General features: G+C 41.2%; 1 protein-coding gene and 2 non-coding genes across 8 annotated transcripts in view; 2 read left to right on the forward strand and 1 right to left on the reverse strand.

Moving 5' to 3' along the window:
- Positions 1-2,524: 2,524 nt before the first annotated feature.
- The window catches only part of cntrl (centriolin), a 60,862-nt gene continuing 42,993 nt past the window's right edge, over positions 2,525-20,393 (forward strand). For all 6 annotated transcript variants that reach the window (XR_003692556.1, XM_028577678.1, XM_028577681.1 and 3 more), the window contains exons 1-11: positions 2,525-2,730; positions 3,390-3,469; positions 3,551-3,657; positions 5,863-5,993; positions 6,634-6,775; positions 7,670-7,856; positions 7,939-8,132; positions 10,219-10,338; positions 12,268-12,463; positions 13,300-13,385; positions 14,902-15,078. Coding sequence is in view for 5 of the 6 variants with exons in the window: in XM_028577678.1 (XP_028433479.1) it covers positions 3,415-3,469; positions 3,551-3,657; positions 5,863-5,993; positions 6,634-6,775; positions 7,670-7,856; positions 7,939-8,132; positions 10,219-10,338; positions 12,268-12,463; positions 13,300-13,385; positions 14,902-15,078 (1,395 nt within the window). In the remaining variant the exon portion in view is untranslated. The remainder of the gene's footprint in view (positions 2,731-3,389; positions 3,470-3,550; positions 3,658-5,862; positions 5,994-6,633; positions 6,776-7,669; positions 7,857-7,938; positions 8,133-10,218; positions 10,339-12,267; positions 12,464-13,299; positions 13,386-14,901; positions 15,079-20,393) is intronic.
- On the reverse strand, positions 13,027-13,108 carry trnas-gcu (transfer RNA serine (anticodon GCU)). The gene has a single exon. It is a non-coding gene; the product is annotated as a tRNA-Ser (tRNA).
- Positions 17,308-17,380, forward strand: trnaa-agc (transfer RNA alanine (anticodon AGC)). The gene has a single exon. It is a non-coding gene; the product is annotated as a tRNA-Ala (tRNA).

A 20,393-nucleotide genomic window follows, 5' to 3' on the forward strand; every position in this document is an offset into this window, starting at 1 on the left:
CCTCATCCAACCCACTCCAGCTCCATAGACCTTTGCATGCCTCCCCCGGCCTTGGACCAGAATCATTTATGCCCTTTGGGCTTGCTTAACTACAATTTTGAGGTACTTGTACTTAACTTGAGTATTTTCTTTTTATGCCACGTTCTACTTGTAGTCCACTACACTAACTAAGATTTAAACAGACAAAACATATACAAAGTTTATAATATCTGATGTTTTGTTATAAACTAAAGTAATTTTTCATGTAAAAACATGATTATTGTTCTTCCTTTTAATAATGTTTTGCAATGCACTATTCTGATGCATTAGTAATAATGTTGAGGTTTGGACTGTTGGTTGGACAAAACAAACATTGTGAAGGTGTCACTTTGGGCTCTGGATAATTGTGACGCCATGTCTCACTATTTTTACAAACCAAACAATGTATTAATGGAGAAAATAAGCAGCAGATTAATCCATAATGAAAATAATCAAAGTTAATACTTTAAAATGAGCTCCACCTCAACCAACTACAACAGTAAAATCCTGCTTTTACATGAATGCATGAGTAATCTAATAATAAGAGTCATAATGGACATTTTTATACTGTATTAAACTACATTTTTATGATTATACTTACTATACCATACTGTGGTATTAGTATATTTACTGCAGTCTGCATATGATGAATATTTTCTGAAACATGAACATTTTAGCCTTTAAATAATGTTTTTTTTTTTTATAAATCACAAACCATGTGTCTATCTTTCTTGTGTTTACACATACCAACTCTGTTGAGCTTCTAGAGGCCCTTCAAATAAGATAAGATAAGATAAAATAGAGTTTATTAATCCCACACTTGGGAAATTCCTGTGCTACAGCAGCTCAAAAGAAAAAAATTACACACATCAGAATAACACAAATACCCATTAAATAGACATAGGAGAAAAATATGCAGAAAGTATATAAGAAATTGGAAAATTATAATTAGTTATAATAATTATAGTACTAATACAAACATACTTAGGCTACACAATAAACACCCATATAAACAGACAGTATATATACACAGACATACAGATGAGTAAGGTGCAGATGAATAGAGATGACATATTGCACAGTTGGAGGTGACATAAAGTAATAAATAGATAAATGTGCATAGTGCAGACTATTGTCCAGTGATGGCTCATATTGCAGAAACAGCTAGCAGTGCTACATTATGATGTTGCATTAAAGAGTCTGATCATCATAAGGGTCCCCATAACAGAGTGAATGGTCGTATTTTTGAATGTAGAGTGAGCAACAAGGAAGTTGATAACGTGATAAAATTGCTGTAGCTTTTGGGCAAACATCATATAGTCACAAGGCCAGATTTCTTCAGTTTCTTCCCAGCAAAAATTAGGTTTATGGTGAACTTCAGACATTCTTTAACTATGTAAAGTTAAAAAAAAAAATTTAAAAAAAAGCTTTAAAGACTTCTCATGTTCCGAGGAACACTATACATTGCTATAACATTGCCAGATGATTTAAATTGGTTATTTATTTTATGAACTGTAAGCTGTAAGATATATTTATGTGCACATTACAAATTAACGAGAGAAAAGTCGGGGGAAAAGGTGTTATATATGCTTAAGGAATTATAGGCCTACTTTGCAATCGGATTTAGCTATATGGAAATATTCGTGATTTTAGTCCAGAATCACCATATTATCATAAGCATCCGGACTTTGAAGAGACATTAGTGAATTGGGCCTCTTCAGAAGAAAACACCATACTGATTTGGATCTTATATACTGTCTATGATTTGGATGAGGTGATAGCTTTTCTGCATCAGGAACTTCAACGCAATTGACAGATGCAAGGATCGCTGTTAAATCTACGGGCAATCCAAATTGTGTCATACTCACATACACAGAATCATGGTTTGGATGACTTTGGGAAAATAGCCTATTATTTAGCCACATGAGAGGAATCAAGTTGTTCATTAAGTTAGCTTTGCATACATCTTTTGCAAATAGCGTTAAATAACGAGCAGCAAATCTGCAACATACCTTTGATTTACCTTTGTTTGGTCAGCAAGCACGTATTACAGTTTTAACGTTGATAAAAAATATGGCACAACCTTAGTATTTACAGATGGGCACAGCAGTTAACGTTAGTCAAATAAACTGGTTGACAGGAGGCTGCCATTAGACTGCTATCGTACTCGTTTTAGGTTTCTGGTAACGTATATTTAATTAGGCCTAAATTATTTTCGTAATATAATGACTTTATTCTCGTACAATTACGACTTTATTCTCCTAATATTACGACTTTATTCTTGTAATTTTAAATTGTTTTCCCCTCAGGTGTCTTTAATACATCTTCGTACTAACGTTACTCAGTTACATTTTACCCATAGACTGTATATTATTAGTATTAACAGTCTATGATTTTACCCTATGATTTCACCACTGCTCGTAGATACCGCACACGTATTGGAACAAAAGGGAAGATTCCGAGTTTATAATGAGAACCTGAATGCGGCATCCACCTGCAGCTCGAGCTCACAGTTAACGGCTCTAAGGATTTTTAATAAAAACATTTTTTTTCTGTTTCTGCTATGAAACACACTCACGTCGTGTTTCTAAATCGAGCAAATGTTTTCCTCCAAGTCGTCGACATAAACTAACGTTATTTCAACCTGTTTGTATCAGCGGGTTCCCATGGAGACCGAGGATTAACTAACCTAACCTGGCTAACGCTAGCAAAGGTAGAGTTACCAATAACCGTCCGGCTAACCAGGCTAAAGATAATTGATAGCTTAACAAACTAGCTAGCTAGTTCAGTCAGTCTGTGTAACATCCCAGTCTGCCCAGTACGATGGTTTACTGGTTATGTGTTTTAGTTGACTCTAGCCGGTTAACGTTAGCTAACTCCTTAAAAACTAGCTAGTTTAGTGTTGAGGAGTAGCTATGCTACCTAGCTAATGAACTGACTTAGCATACATGTAATTAAACCAACGTTAGTGTAACGTTATCCTGCTGGTTAGCTAGCTAACCTAGTTAGTTAGCTAGCTAGTAACTACATTTTTCGTTATATTTAAATTACTTTTTGCCATTTTTTCGTGTAGTTAACTAACGTTACTAAAACTACAAACAATTTTGGGCCATAAAAGGAAAGAATGAAAAAGGGAAAGACATTTTTTAGAATGTTTATTTCATGGATACATGTGTTGCATACATACATTTATTAACGAGTATTTATTTAACTATGTCTTATGTATTTAAATAATACCCAACACTTATATTACTTACAATTGGGATTAGGTTATGGTTAAGGTAGGGTTGTTTGACTGTCTTCCTACCAGTCTCACCATCCTCTCTTTAAATACAGCATCACCATATTTTCTAACCTCTTGTCTGTCCTCCGCCTTTCCAGCTCTTTGGTCCACAGATGGAGGAGCAGAGGGAGACAGGAGGAGGAGCAGAATCCCAGGGGAACAGAGGAGGTAGAGGAGAAAACCTGGACTCAAAGCTTTAATAGCATATAATGGCACAGCTTTTAATAACTCATCTTCCTCTCCTCTTAGGTATCAGGTATATTACAGAGGCATTGTTGTTAAAGCAGACTGGCTGTCAGTCTCTGGCAATGGTTCGTTCCCTAAATCTGTCATCAAATGGAGACAAACGCATCAAGGTCAGAACAAATTGATACTGCAAGTATTACAGTCAATACCACTGGTATTACTGTTGACATTGCTAGTGCTGTGACTGCTATACTTATGGTGGAATATAACTTAGTACATCAACTCAGATACTGTACTTAAAGGGGTGATAGAATGATTATATAAGGTATTTTACACTGTTCCTTAAGGTCTCCTAATGGGGTATGTAACATTGGTTGGGCTGAAAATTGCCCGAATGCTATTTTATTAGGCCCTTAACTACCCTGTGAATATGGCTCTATTTGGAACAAGAGCTTTTCTTCCAAATATATGCTCATGAATATTCAGAATGAGCTACGTGCTGATTGGTTTGAGCAAACTACATAGAAACACATGGGAGACTCGACAGCAGGTCTCACTGCAAAGTTATACATTGTTTGTCGGGCTATTACGTTATTAAATTCACTTCTGAGACTTTTTTAAGCGGGAAATCAACTATATAAAGCTCAAATATGGGACATTTTACGAAAATTGATGGCTTAATGCAAATTTGGTAAGACTGTGTGTCGGAGTTCAGCTGCCGGTGCTGCCTGTGTTGCTGCCTCGCTGCACGGCTTGCCTTCCTTTACACACCCCGGCCTGCTCTGAGCTTGATTGAGCTCCGTTACGGCTTGCAGCCCACAGCACTCCATACCCGCGCAAAGTCACCGTTTTGGGGTTAATGTACCAAACGCTGCTGCGCTGACAGAGCTCCAGGGCCTGCAGCTCCCCTCTTCCTGCTAGCTAAATGGCCCGTATGTGAGAGTGATAGCGCGGTCAGCGAGCTTGTTACACCAGCAATCTCTTACAACAGTTCCAGTTAATCTTGCCGTCAGCATAACTAGCTATATTTACAGTTTGAATTTTGTCACGCCACTTATACAACATATCTCTAAAGGTCTTATAAAGCTAACAACGGTGTCCGATTTCAAGTTAATGAATTTTTGTGAACAGTGGCGGTTTCGTTAGCTATGACTGTCCCTTCAATCGTAGCTATGTGTAGCTAGCTACAAATCACGGATAGTTAGCTTCATTTTTGGCGTAATTTCTGTATATTTACAGTTTGAATTTCATCACGCCACTTATACAACATCTCCCTAAATGTCTTATAAAGCTAACAATGGTGTCCGATTTCAAGTTAATGAATATTTGTGAATTTCAAAGGAATTCTAGGAGGAGCTAGCTCTCATTGATAGAGCTACATCCAGCCGCAGGCTCTATCAATGAGACTTGCGGACAAGCGGCGTTTATTTCCCCAATCGTTTGTTTAAATAACTCAACACATTATAATTACACACATTAAAAGATTAACTGGAACCTGTGGTAACAGATTGCTGGTGCAACAAGCTCGCTGACCGTGCTCTCACTCACACACACCGGGCATTTAGCTAGCAGGCAGAGGGGAGCTGCAGGCCCTGGAGCTCTGTCAGAGCACCAGAGTTTAGTAGTCCATTATCCAAAAACCGGTGACTTTGCGCGGGTATGGAGTGCTGTGGGCTGCCAGTCGTGACGGAGCTCCAAGTACCTCAGAGCAGGTCGGGGTGTGTGAAGGAAGGCAGGCTGTGTAGCCTGTAAATGTAAATGTTGGGGCGTGACCGTTCTCTTAATACACCCATGGGCTGACAAAGGTTCCGGTTTTTGGGAGGTTGACGTCAACTTCCAGCTTTGTTGGGATTCGCCCGTTTTCAGTGGCAGTTTCAAAATATGAAATTTTCATAGTAAAGTGGTCTCAGTGGGACTTTGAGCTTCTATGTATGTCCTATTTACCCACCGAACTGTCGTTATTCAACTATGACAGGGTAAAATCGGTTTTGCATTCTATCACCCCTTTAAGTACAAATTCAAGATACTTTACTTGATATTTCCCTTTTCTGCTACTTTCTACTTCTGCTCCACTACATCTTAGAGGTAAATATTGTACTTTGTCCTGCACTACATTTGTCTGACAGCTTTAGTTACATTTCAGATGGCAGTTTTTCCTCCCCTTCCAGTCCAGTGAAAAGCATGTATCTCCAGATGTGTTGATTTTGAATGTTTGTGATAAAGTGTTCCTTTATGTGTTGAGTTAGATACATATTAATTAAACTCTTTAAAAAGCCTCTTGGATCAGCTGGAAAATGCATTTTCTGAATTCTTCTTCCACCACTGCTGTTATTACTTTTGGTGGAGTTGAGGTTTTATCAGTTTGTGTGTTTCAGTTCATAGAGAACCTACATGGCTGTCAGCGTCTGCAGGTTTTAAACTTGAACCACAACTTGATCCAAAGCATGGAGAGACTGAATGCTCTGACACAGCTGAGAGAGCTGCAGCTGGCCCACAACAACATCCAGTGAGACTCACGCACGCACGTACACACACACACACACACACACACACACACACACACACACACACACATACAGTATTGAGAACAGTTTCAGAGTAACTAGAATTCACAAACATCCTTTCAATTAATTTGATTACAATTACGTTCATGATTGTGTTATTTTATCACTGGTCATCTTAGCTTCTCATAATACTGCTTTTTGCCCATTACAGTAATATATCCTAACGTTTTGTTATTTGTTTTATAGTCTTGTATTGCCAGACCTTCCTCCACAGTGGCGTGGAGGAAGGTCTGGCTAGTCCACACAATTTTCCAGTATAGAAGAAAAACGTGCTGTGGCTTTTTTTTTCTTCATCTTGGGCGCCGAATGCAATAACGGTGCCTCTGCAAAATAGCCTCGGGAATGAACTTGTTTTAGTGGAACATGTGTACCTTCATAAATTGTTTTAGTCAACAGTCAGATAAAGCAAACTGCCCTGTTGTCCCTCTGTAACACAAAATAAACACATTCCTTTGTGCACATTTCTGCACAAACTATGCAACAACACAATGTAACGTTGTGTGTCTGTGTGTGTGTGTGTGTGTGTGTGTGTGTGTGTGTGTGTGTGTGTGTGTGTGTGTGTGTGTGTGTGTGTGTGTGTAGGCGGATTGAAGGACTGGAGCTCATGTCCAGTCTGCAGCATCTGAACTTGTCCCACAACAGGATCAACCACATTCCTGTGTGGCTGCCGAAGAAACTGCACTCGCTACACACACTCCACCTGCAACACAACCTCATCACATCTGTGAGTACAGGTCAACTGTGTGTGTGTGTGTGTGTGTGTGTGTGTGTGTGTGTGTGTGTGTGTGTGTGTGTGTGTGTGTGTGTGTGTGTGTGTGTGTGTGTGTGTGTGTGGATGAAAGATTGCGTTCAGAGCTAAATAAATGGTAGTTATTTTTTCAAACTGAGTAGGACTGCAATTTACCTGTCTGATCACAGCAGATGACTGATGGAGCTAATAGTCTCAACTTTTCCATCTTGTTTTTTCTGACCTGACTGTTACATGCTGCTTTATTCATTTATTGTAAACTGAATGTATCATCTTACCGATAACTATTAACGTGTTTTTTTTACTCTTCCCTACTTTCTGTACTGAAACTTCTGCACAATAAATTCCTTTCAGGATGAATAAAGTTCTGTTTTAATTTATAATGTGATGAATAAGACCCTGCACGTTTGGGTATCACTGTAGTTACCAGATGACAAATTTAAACACCCCAATCATTAAATATGTGGCCTTATTTGTTGTAAGTAGCCTTATTGCTCATTTTCCCTAAAGATTAATATGACTAATATAATATTTCATGAATATGTAATAATTTATTCTGCTGTTAGCGGCATACTTTAGGCAATATGAGGCACCTCTCCCTAAAAAACAACTGCGAGAAACCCTGTATTTCATCTCTTGATTATTTCTTTCAAACAACAGTAAAACATATTTGTCTAAGTCTAACATTTTCAAATGTCTTTTTCTGTCCGACCAACAGTCCGAAACCACCCCAAAGATTAATTTACTGAGATATAAAATATAGAAACAGACAATTTTAGACTAGTTGATAACATTGTTTGTTAAATGACTTAAACTTTTTATTGATTATCAGAAAAAATGGTTTCAGTTATCTGTATCTTGTCTTATCAGCTGTACGAAGTATCCAGACTGCGATCTCTGAGCAGCCTATCAGAGCTGTCGGTATCAGGAAACCCCGCCTCCTCGCTGCCACACTCCCGCTTCTTTCTGCTCTACCACGTCAGGACTCTGGACAGGCTGGATGACCTGCCAATCACCCAGGATGAGAGAAGAGACGCCCACCAACGCTTTAGCGCCGGTACGTCATTTATTATCATACAAATATGCAAAAAAACTTAAAATATCTGATGACTGTTTTTCTTGTTGTTGTTTGTGATCAGAGGAGCTGGAGCGTCTGCAGCAGGAGGTGGACAGCAGCCAATCAGAGCTGAGCAGGCTGCAGAGGGAGCAGCTGGCTGCAGTGACTCGAATCAAGCAGCAGGAGGAGACAAACCAAACACTGACTGCTCACACAGAAACACAACGTCACACACACACACTGCGGGAGCAGGAGCTACATACCAAGAGTCAGCTGGTAGGACACACACACACACACACACACACACACACACACACACACACACACACACACACACACACACACACACACACATTAGGGCTGTCAAAACTGGCCAAAAATGACGTTTGAATATTCGTTCTAAAAAAACACAGAGGTTTGAATATATTCAAATATCTATTTTGCGCATTATGTCCATAAGACGGCAAACCAACACCACGGAGACAAAACTACTTGTGTAGGTATATTTATATGAACATAAGGATGTATTTTAAAATATATACATGCGTAACGTTAGTCCTTTCTCCCTCTCTCTCTGGAGTGTGCAGGAAGTAGACGTGACGTGGATTACTCAGCACTCACGGAGCCGTTCGTAATATGGTCATAAACAACCGAGTCTCTTGCCGTTCCATTAATATGTCCAACGAGTTTGGTGTCGGCTCTTACCGACAGATTTCTCATTGTCTCTGCAGTTAAAGATATTAGCGTCTTTGTGCCGTCCTCTTTGCCCTCGCTGTTTGTTTACGGTACCAGCAGCCGCATGATAGAACGTCATCAACACGCCCACTTGCTCGCTGTGAATTCTCTTACCTCGTCCCAACCAGCTGGGCTTAATCAGACATGAAGCTGAACGTTTAGGCAGCAGCAGCCCAGGCCCATGAACTATTGTAGAATGGCAGAAGCGGTATTGCCGTTTTCTCCCTCTCCTTGAATATACATTTTCATATTCGAGTGTCTGTTACTTTTTACTATTCAAATATATATTCAAATTTTTAATATTCGTTGACAGCCCACACACACACACACACACACACACACACACACACACACACACACACACACACACACACACACACACACACACACACACACACACACACACACACATCTATCTACTGTATATTTTTCCAGCATTGGGACAGACTGAGAAATGGTGTTTGATCTCTGACCTCTAAAGTCCTCCTGCCTGTCTCTCTTCTTCTTCTCTGTCGTTTCCTGCAGCTTTTCTACAGAGCTGTCCTGTTTTCTTCTTCTTCTCCTTCAGTCGTTTCCTCTCTGCTGAAGGTAGAGTGAAAAACAACTGTTCACTGTAGGAGGGACATCAATCACACACTGATATTTACCACAAATGACTGATTAATGGCGTTTAAAAGAAAAAAAGCCTCACAGATATCTGATGTTCCGGCCTCCACACATACTCCAGGTGGCGCAGTGTCAGACAGGGAGAATCATTAGGCTTTTTTCTTATTTATGAAATAGAGATGTGGTTTTACACCGATACATAAATTCACATTGGTGGCTTGTGTAGGTTAAAAAAGAGTGGGGAGTCAGCAGTCACCGATCGTATAAAACAAAGCAGTCAATAAAATAGTTTTTCTTTTTATTGTGAATCACTGCAACCACGACAGGTCCTTGAGCATACAGCATTAAATGTGCACCAAAAGTATTAGGCTGATGGGTCCAGAAATATGCAAGATTAGCAGACAGACAGATACACACACACACACACACACACACACACACACACGTAAGACCGAAAGCATGATCCCCTCTAGGCTTACACCTGGTGGAGATAATAACTGTACTTGTCCTGTTTCTGCTTCTTCTTCTTCTTCACCTGTCTTGTACATCTAGCCCCACCCTCCTCTCTCTCTGCTGGGCGTGGTCTATCAGGTGACATCACATTAACATTCAATCTGTCATCATCCCTAGCTCCCTCAGACTCCTGCTGTGTGACCCCAGGTAGCTTCACATTGAGCAGTGTGTGTGTGTGTGTGTGTGTGTGTTTGTGTGTGTCCGTGTTTGCGCGTGTGCGCGCGTGTGTGTGTGTGTGTGAAATTGTCAGCCATATTTAGTGTGTTTTGACCTGCAGTGTTGAGCATGTTATTCAATTCTAAAAACATGCTCACTATTAAAGTGAATGTTCTTAGACATTGAATATGACCTAGAAACAGACATAAAGAAACTGCACTTTTTACTCTCTCATTTGACTGTTTTTGAATCAGTTTCGGTTTGCTGTGTGTGTAAAAAAAAATTCTGCTGTTAAAACAAACCCAAGACTTTCTGTAGCTTCTTTTACAATAAAACTTTTCTGTGTCTTCAGTTGGAAAAGACAACAGCTGAGCTGACCAGAGCCTTACACAGACTGTATGAGCTGGAGCAGGAGTTGACTTTCTACAAGATAGATGCTAAACTTAACCCTTTGCCCCCCTGCAGCGTACAGGTAACAATAACACACATATTTCAGACTGTATGTCTGGTCAAATACTGGATTTTTTTGTTGATACAGCTCAGATAACAATATATTGGATGATCTTTATTTTTATTATATAAATGTACAACTTATAAATGCATAATTTATTTAGATTTCCTTTATCAGGATATCCAGTCTGAATGGGTGTTTGAGTGTTTCCCTCGCCTGTGTTGGATTCCCATAGGGTACAGATTTGATCATTGGCAAATTATCAAAAGATGTTTTATCAATATTAGTAAAGTTAGGAATATGGTTATTAATAACTTTATCAAATCGACCAACAATCAAAACAGGGCACCACCCTGCAAGTCAGGGACCAATAATCAAACTGTGGAACAGTCTCATTTCTGTGAAAATCTTTTAAAAGGAAACAAAGGAAGGGGTGATTTCGAGCACGGACCTTTTTAGCCAGCAATTATTACAACAAGTACACAAATAATCACAAGCAACTGCTAATTAAGTATAATATGATTTATTAACGTCACAATTATCAGTAGCTAATCAATAATCCTTCAATAATAAACTTCTATACCTTTTTACAATATCACAACCAAAAACAAAGCAAAAACAAGGCAGCACGGACACGTCTGTGTCCTTGTGTGTGTGCGTGTGTGTGTGTGTGTGAGAGAGTGAGTGAAAGAGGAGGGGCGGGGTCGAAGTGTAGTTCTAACACAAAAACAACTCCAAAAATGGCTACTCCTGTGAGCTGCACATAACTATTTAGCCTTAAGAGGGCGATAGTGGTGCTGGGTGCATGAGGAGGGGTTGAACAGGTAAAGGGGGGTAGCTAGGCAACCCCACGTGGTTAAACTAGCAGCGTTAGCTCGGGAGCTACATGGCTAGCTTGTGTCCGTGTGTGTTAGTAAAAGGAACAGAATAAAGGAGGAAAATACTCTGATCTTAGTTATCGATAATGGCCAGCTCCCTCAGCCACCCAGGTCTGGACCCCACGTGTAGTTAGGACAGACTGAGACTTTTGATTTACCAAGGGAAACTTTGGTCATTATAACCACTCCAGTGGCTAACAGCTGATTCACCGCAATTATCTCGCAGACAGTAACTAAACTCCGTGAAAGGAGTGGTTTAGCAGGTAGCGCTTACAGTTATACCCAGCTACTTAACACAACATCAACAGTACCATGATCTATTGATACATTCACAGAAAACAGATTAATAATCATATATGGACCATTACATGATTACAATCAGATCACATTAATGGCACAAGCGGTAGCAAACCCTTTGCTCATTAATAAAACACAGTACTTATCTCTGCCCAGACGTAAGCCTTCTTACGGGTGTGTTCAGTCCGTTTATTCCTGTCCATAGATTTCCACAGAAATTAAACAGAGCGGGTCCCTGGCGCTCGTCAGCAGCCACGGAGAAACTTCCCTCCAAAAAGGCAGCAAGGGGGCAAGTTTAGTTGATTTTGAGAAGAAAAACGTTGTTTCCTTCTCACTGCAGATATGAAAACACTGGTGCGTTTTCAAGGATCCACCGAAATAAAATCCACTTTCTCCAGAAAATGGAAGTTCAGCACAAGCGCTTGCGTGCCTCCTGTCAGCAACGTTAGTTGCAAGTGAAGACAACAGGATTTTGGGTGATCAAGCTTATTTATAGGTCAAGACTGCATGCTGTGTTTATGGTGCCGCTGAACCAATAGGAAGACTCAAAACTCTTGAAAGTTTGAAGACTACAATCTTGTAGTTCTTTGACTTCCTGCCAGCTGTGAGGCTTGTCCCTTCTGGCTGGGACTTTCGCATAGAGGTGTGAATTAACCAGGCTTTGGAGTTTACATACAGGCCACGATTCCTGTGTCTCTCTGGTCAGCTCAATCTGAGGCCTTTTGGTTAAATCAGGTTTAACCAGCTTCTTGGTCCCCAACACCTGTGTCATCAGGATGTAGTCATTGTGGACTCTGTGGCTGAGAGTCCATACATCGGCAAGGCTCGACACATCAGGAACACCATCACCTCCGCTCCCCAAAACTCCTCCTCATCCCCCTCCCTGCAGACACAGGAGGGTTCAGACCTTCACACTGACATGGGAACGTCACACCCCTTTCTGGAAGACTGCAAAACAGAGCAGAGTAAAGGTAAGGACGGAAAGATTTCTGCTTTAAAGACTTCTTTGGTCTCCTGTGGTGAGAGACAAATTGCCTGCAGAACAGCCATACATTAGGTGAGTTTGGTTGGTGCTCTGGGAGGGCAGGAGATACGCTGTTGAGTCTTACAATACAGTCAGTGGTGAGCACCTTTGCATTTTACAGGGGAATTAGCTGAAATGGTAGAGCGCTCGCTGTGAGAGGTAGCGGGATCGATGCCCGCATTCTCCACAATAATTATTTTTTCCTCTGTTTGTGGTCAGAGGCAAATATGGTTGAATTTAAGAAGACATTACTGTTTCCACCTGGTATTAAAATTCGATCCAAGTGATCGGATCACAAGTAGATACGGGGCTTTACCAGCAGTAACTTAACACAACTCTTCCAAGGGAACATAAAGGTGAAGTAAAGCAGACGGGCTCCTTAGAACACAGAGACAGATGATAATGGATAAAAAAATACAACGTGTAAAACATTCTATTGTTTCAAAGAGATTTGTTATAATTTAGAAAGTCCTCTTTTTTGACAAGTAGTTATGAAAGAATATATTAATTCGACGAGGATGGGATTCGAACCCACGCGTGCAGAGCACAATGGATTAGCAGTCCATCGCCTTAACCACTCGGCCACCTCGTCAGCTGTTTCCAGTATTAAATGTTATGATGTCTACAGAACAGCTGGGAGTAATCCCAGATCCCCTCCCAGAACGGCACCAGAATATTTGGTGTCATAGCTTTTCAGACTGTAAACTAAGTGTATTTATCAATATTCTAAATGTTGTTTTATTGTGTGTGTGTTTGTGTGTGTGTGTGTGTGTGTGTGTGAAGCTGAAGTTGACCTGCAGTTGACCCATCAGACAGAGCTGCAGACAGTAGCTGAACACAGAGTGCCCGAGGAAACCAAATCACGACAGGTAGTTTTGAGTTTTGAGTTTCCCATACCTGATGGATAATTGTAGTCAGGCTTAATGCTGGGATAATCCTGACATACAATGTCCCTCCCTTCTCGCTTTCCCTACTATCGGGGCTAAGCGAAGAAAATACAAACAAACCAAAGCGTTTTTTTCCCCTATCCCAGAATAGATAGGTGGTGTATATGCTCCATCGCTGAAACAGCGCTGTGGAAACAGGTCTGGCAATTCGAGACTAGTAATAATTGTTATATTTACGTCTTTTCATCAAAGAGGTCTGTGCTGCTGTCTTATGCCCTGTATACACGATGACGCTCGCGGGTGAAAACGAAAAAATATTTTGTTGGATGTGCCTTTTGTTTATACGCCGACTGCGACACGCAAAAAGGTGAAACCAACCTCCAGAGTGGAAATCTTAAAAACACTCCACCATCGCATTACCGGGTCACCAACCTTTTTGAAACTGAGAGCATACGAAGGGCTACCAGTTTGATACACTCTTCTGAAATGACAAATGTGCTCAGTTTGCCTTTAGTTATATATGATTATTAATGATTAATGACACTCATCTATGTGAAGACACTGATCATGTTCATGATTTCTCACAATAATTATCAACAATGACTTAACAAGATGGGAAACAGATAATATCAATATTCAATTTTTATTTTTAGAACAGGCCTGAGGGCTACTCATGTGGTCCTTGGGGGCTACCTGGTGCCCGCGGGCACCGTGTTGGTGACCCCTGGTCTAAAGGTTAAAAACACAAAAGTCTGAAGACAGCGGTGTGGAGAGAGACGAGAAAACGGCGTCCAGGTAGTCTGTTGTTACGGAGTAGGCTACAGAAATTATAGGCTAATCTAAAAGATTTTCAATGTAATGGCTCAATATTTAAATGATTTCGACAATGTGGATAAGGTTGTTATAGTTGATGACCATATGGCTATTCATTTGAGCCAGAGTAGGCTACAACATTGTGGATGAAGAGAAAGACAGAGAGCAAGTGGCAGCGGCCAGCAGGCAGAGGAGGGTCTGCTTCAGCCTCCTCTGCCCACTGCCTCTCGCTCTCAAGCAGCGGCTGAAGGGCTGCGACGCTCAGGGTATTGGTAGTGCTCCCGTGGGTGATGTGCTGTGGCTTATCAGGCTAGCCGCCTGGCATGCATACTACATCGAATGTCACACACTTTTGCATCACCATATGCACACAGATTTCCCCCCTCAAAACTCTCATCTAAACACGGAATTAAAAGTGAGAACGCCACTTTTGCGTTTTCTCTTCAGATCATTTCCGTCTAAACATAGGCTTATTTTTGACTGCCATGTTTTTAAAAACAATATTAACTGTAAATTACAATATACAAAAGAATAAAGGTTTTCTGTGGAGTGAATCTAAATCTAAAATTAACTTTTTAGTTTACATTCAAACTTCACAGGGAACCTTTTAATTATCTTTCACCTGAAAAACATAGTTTCGATGCTGTTTTCAGCCGTGTCTGAATTGACGTTTTTATCAATTCAGCAGGAGGTGCTGTGTTGTCTCTTCAGTAAACTGTCTGTCCTGGAACAGCTGAGAGACGAAGCTGACGAGACAAAAAGACAGATGGACAGACAGACAGACGAGAGCAGGAAGAAAGAGAGAGAGACAGAAGAGCTGGAGACACAACTACTGACACTGGACACCACAGACCCTCAACATGTGAGTGTTATTACAGTGTGTCCATTAGGGCTGTTGGAACGAATACCGAAAAAAAATCCATACTATTCGAATGTTGAAATTACTATTTGAATGTGACTTTTTTTATATAAATATTAGGGCCGGGACTCGATTAAAAAAATTAATCTAATTAATTACAGGCTTTGTAATTAATTAATCGAAATTAATCGCATTTTAATTCCATAAATATTTGACCTGAGAACAGTGAGAAGTAATTTTTTTCACATGGATTTTTAGTATACCATTGAATAATGAAAGGGGCGGAATACTGGTTATTTGATTGGATGAACCATCTGTCTATCACCTATGTTGGTGATAGACGGGCCAAATCAACCATCAGATCCACAAAGCGTATGAAAATACAACCACAAGCCCGCCCCTGCTGCTGCAGGCAAAGCATAGCTCGTAAGCTCAGCATGCAAGCAACACGTCGGTAAAGGATATTTGCCATTTGTGTAACGAGAATTTAGGAATAAAAGTCACCATTTCAGGTTCCCGGACCATATTCCAAAAGAAGTATCCAAGAGAAAAAAAGCATTAGCGAGCAGCTAACAGAATTAGGGCTACCGCTGGCTGATAATACTGGTTAGCTGATTGGATAAACCATCGGTCTATCACCACCTAACCCACCTCAAAACCAACGCTGATTGGCCCGGTCGTTTGTCTAACGGCTCCAAATTTTCTCTGCCTCAAGATGCCAGACTGATCTGCGAGTGGAAAACTGGAGCTTGCGAGATCAGGACGGTCTCACGAGGCTAGTGTGCTCGTGGTGGAAAATGAATGTAAACAAAGTGGCGTGCAGGTCGCCTCAAGACAAGGCTGATGGATGTCCCTCTAGTGGACAGAATGTGTAACAACAACCACATGCTTGTAGTGGCATCGACAATGCATAAGCCTGAGTAGTGTAGAACATATTTAACAGGCTGCATTTTGAGCATTAAATATTTGAAAATATTATTCGAATATTAAAAAAAATCTCAAATGGAATACGAATAGTATTATAGAGGAGGATTGACAGCTCTAGTGTCCATCAGTCTGTCTGCTGAAAACCATTTGTTCTCTGTGCTGCTGACAGTATGCATTGAAGAAGTTTATACAAACTCCTCCTGCTGGTGTTTCCACTGCAAATGTTTTGTCTCCTAAACTTTGTTTAAGGAAGATAAAATGAGAAACACCAATCCCAATGTTTTGATGTTTTTGTGTTTTATTATTATTAGCCGCTTAGAATTTAGAGAGAGATTGTCTAAGATTTGACCTCATTTACGAAACAAGAGGAATCTGGTCAGTCCAGTTTTGTGAAGAAATTTTCTTTTTCACAATCATGATAAATCAAAATCTGAAGAAGAGTCACATTTTAACACAGCAGGAGGGAATTTATTGGAAGAGTGTTTGCTGTAAATGCAGGGGAACTCAAATGTTATGTGCGTATGTTCGTGTAGATACGGACCCTACACTGCCGTACCCTACACCGTAGCCTAAATGTACAATGTCGCTGTGATTGGTCCACTTGGCTGTGGCTAGGCAGCGTCGCATTCCCTTCTACTCATTCCAAGACACTGTCCTGTGACTCCATGACTGTCCCGGGACAGTCAGACACTGTCTTGTACACCAGGGGTTCTTAACCTTTTTGACCTCGAGGCCCAATTTTTATAGTACAAAGTGGCCCGGGTGACAAGTTACTGGTTTCCAAGATGGCTCCTGCAAGTAAACATGAAGGTGACTGTCTTTATAATCTCTCTTTTTAATAAACTATCTGTACACTTACAATGTTGTCAATGCTTCGGTTCACATTTAGGGACACTCATTATGCTAACGTTATGGTGTGGTGATATTTTGAGCCTTTTTAGTGGTATTAAAGGCACCTTGCTTTGAATCAACACAGGAACTCTTTGTCCCAGCCAATGAGAGAGCACAGCTGCAAAGTGACAGGTCATCCTCTGTCCAATGGGAGTGAATTAAAACTGGGAAGACCCAGCCCCTCAGAGGGGGGGATCCCAGAGGAGGGGTCAGAGGCTCTTAAAGAGGCCACGACCTGTTGTTTCTGTAGCTTCTCTGAACATGGACAAATATTCACAACAGAACCTGAAGCCAGAGCAGCAGAGGTTTTTTAGAACCAGGAATCTCTTTTCAGCCACGTGAGCATGGAGGGGGGAGGAGAAAGGAAGGAGAGGGTTAGAGGGGATATTTTCAGTGGAGTGCAGCACAAAGGCAGGGGAATTAGCTCAAATGGTAGAGCGCTCGCTTAGCATGCGAGAGGTAGCGGGATCGATGCCCGCATTCTCCACAACACTTTTAACTCTTTCCTCTCTCTACTTCTGAGATCAGTCTGCGTTCCGGCTGGAGAATTCAAACAATGAGCTCAAAGATTCAGATCACAAGATTTAAAATGTTAACCACAACAACAAACAGGAAGCATCCTATACATAAATACAGGAATTAATAAATAAATAATGCATAAATAAATAAAATAGATACATTCTGAAACAAATAAATGCATAAATAAATGTATAAATGAACTCCAGTATAAAAAGAAATGCATCTTTTCCACTCTGACAGCAGGAGTTACTTTTTACTCAGATTCACATTTTACATATAGAATCTATGATCATCTTATGAAATATAATGTATTTGTACAGCTTAATGCTGGTATATAGTAGCATGTAGGCTTTACACAGAGCCTATGTGAGTGGCCTACGCCGTTGTAGGGATTTATACTTGTGCGCTGATGTGCAGCAGCAGTGGCAGCAAAAACTGTCCTGTCCTGTTAGTAGTGTCCTGTACACTGTCTTGTGACTCCATGACTGTCCCGGGACAGTCAGACACTGTCCTGTACAGTGTCCTGCGACTCCAAGACACTGTCCTGTGACTCCATGACTGTCCCGGGACAGTCAGACACTGTCCAGTACACTGTCCTGTGACACGCAGACACTGAGCAAGTAGTTTATTGTCATGTACTCATGAAGGGAATTATAAGTAATGAAATTCCTTGTGCCAGCTCAACTTTGAAAAAATAAATAATAATTGGATTTTTTTAGATGATTATTATAGGCAAATTTGAAAATAATTAGGCATCTTACCAAGTCTGTTTAAGTCATAGGCTATAACATTTGTTTAGGCTAGCCTATCTGTGGGCCTATCCATCCATGAGATATGCAGACTATAACAAAAAAATAAAACTGACAACTGGACAGTTTTGGAGAACACATTTTAATCCTTAGAAACATGAACATGATAAGAACAAAACACTTTGGGAACTGAAACTGGAAAACTCTCTCTCACTCTCTCTCTCTGTCACGGGACAGTCATGGAGTCATAGGACAGTGTCTGGGAGTCACAGGACAGCGTACAGGACAGTGTCTGACCGTCCCGAGACAGTCATGAAGTAATAAGACAGTGTCTTGGAGTCACAAGACAGTGTACAGGACAGTGTCTGACTGTCCCGGGACAGTCATGGAGTCACAGGACAGTGTCTGAGTCATGGAGTCACAGGACAGTGTACAGGACAATGTCTGACTGTCCCGGGACAGTGTCTTGGAGTCACAGGACAGTGTAGAGGACAGTGTTTGACTGTCCCGGGACAGTCATGGAGTCACAGGACAGTGTCTTGGAGTCACAGGACAGTGTACAGCAGTGATTCTTAACAATAAACTTGGGCCGCCAGCGCCCCCTAGAGGGCCGCAAAAAACTTTCAGTTTTGCACCTGTGGGCTACAAGGGCCGCGGGTAGTGATGGTCAAATGAAGCTTCGCGAACCAGTGTCTTTACTTTCTGAGCTCACTAGATGGCGCTCTCTGTTCAAAGAAAAAGGTTAAATGAATGGCAATTCAATGGGTTTTCAAACCCTTTGTTGAACGAGAGCACCATCTAGTGAGCTCAGAAAGTAAAGACACTGGTTTGCGAAGCTTCATTTGACCATCACTAGCCGCGGGACTGTGTGCAGCTTCCGACCATGTGTTGGCAGTAATGCATCACTCAGTTGTTTAAAAAGCGCCAATACACAGAGAAGAAGACTTTGCAGCAAAAATTGAGAAGTTTTTAAAAAGAAAAAATGAAGACGAACACCCCCACCCAAAAGACAAAGTTTTTGCGGAAATACAATCTCGACTTCATTAAATACAGTTTCGTAAAATGGAGGAACAGAGGCAGTGCCAAAAGCCCAGTGTGTGGAGTGTGCGCTAATGCTGTCCAACGAAGCCCTCAAAACTACAGCGGCATCTAGAGACCAAGCACCTGATGCTCGTGGGAAAGCCGGTGGAATATTTTAAGAGGAAGGAAAGTGAGCTGCAGACGCAGAAAAGGTCTGTTGTGTCACTGACAAGCAACTCTAAATGTGCATTGTAAGTGGCACAGAGTAAGAAAGCATTCACCATAGCGGAGGAGTTGGTTCTGCTTGCCACTGTTGATATGTGCCGTGAGCTAATCAGAGAGACCGCTGCAAAAAAGCTGCTGACCATCCCACTCTCAAACGACACTGTGAGTCACCGTATCGCGGACATGGCCTCAGACATACAGCATCAACTTACAGAAAGAATAAAAAGTAGCCCTTTTTTTTCTTTGCAATCAGACGAGTCCACGGATGTCACGAATGCTGCACTGCTGCTAGTTTTTGTTCACTATCGCTGGGACAGTAGTTTGCACGAAGAGATACTGTTTTGTAGAGAGCTACCAACACGAACTACGGCTCAGGAATGTTTCCGCTGCATGGATAACTACTTCACTGAGAACAGTCTGGACTGGCAGAACTGTGTCGGGGTGTGCAGTGATGGTGGCGCATCAATGACTGGCAGGCATCATGGTGTCATTAGACAGATACTTGATCGTGCACCAGAAGCTAAATGGACACACTGTTTTCTCCACCGTGAAAGCCTTGCAGAAAAAAAGATGTCACCAGATCTCCACCAGGTGATGGATGTAAGTGTGGAAACCATAAACTTTATTAAAAACAATGCTGTGAACTCCAGATGTTTTGCTAAGCTTTGTGAGGACATAGAAGCAGATCATGTCCAGCTGCTATATCACAGTGAAGTGAGATGGCTCTCAAGAGGACTGGTCCTCAATCGTTTGTTTGAACTGAGGAATGAGGTGTTCTCTTTTCTCACTGAGAAAAAATCTCATCTTGCACATTACTATGCTGACACAATGTTCACAGCAAAACTTGCCTACCTTTGTGACATTTTTTCACTACTGAACCCTCACTTCAAGGAAGAAACAGCAACATATTTTGTGTTGCAGACAAAGTTGAAGCTTTCAAGAGGAAACTTGCTTTGCGGCCCAAGAGGGCCCAGGAAAAGAGGATGG

This window comes from Perca flavescens, chromosome 5, assembly GCF_004354835.1.
Source record: "Perca flavescens isolate YP-PL-M2 chromosome 5, PFLA_1.0, whole genome shotgun sequence".
NCBI lineage: Eukaryota > Metazoa > Chordata > Actinopteri > Perciformes > Percidae > Perca > Perca flavescens.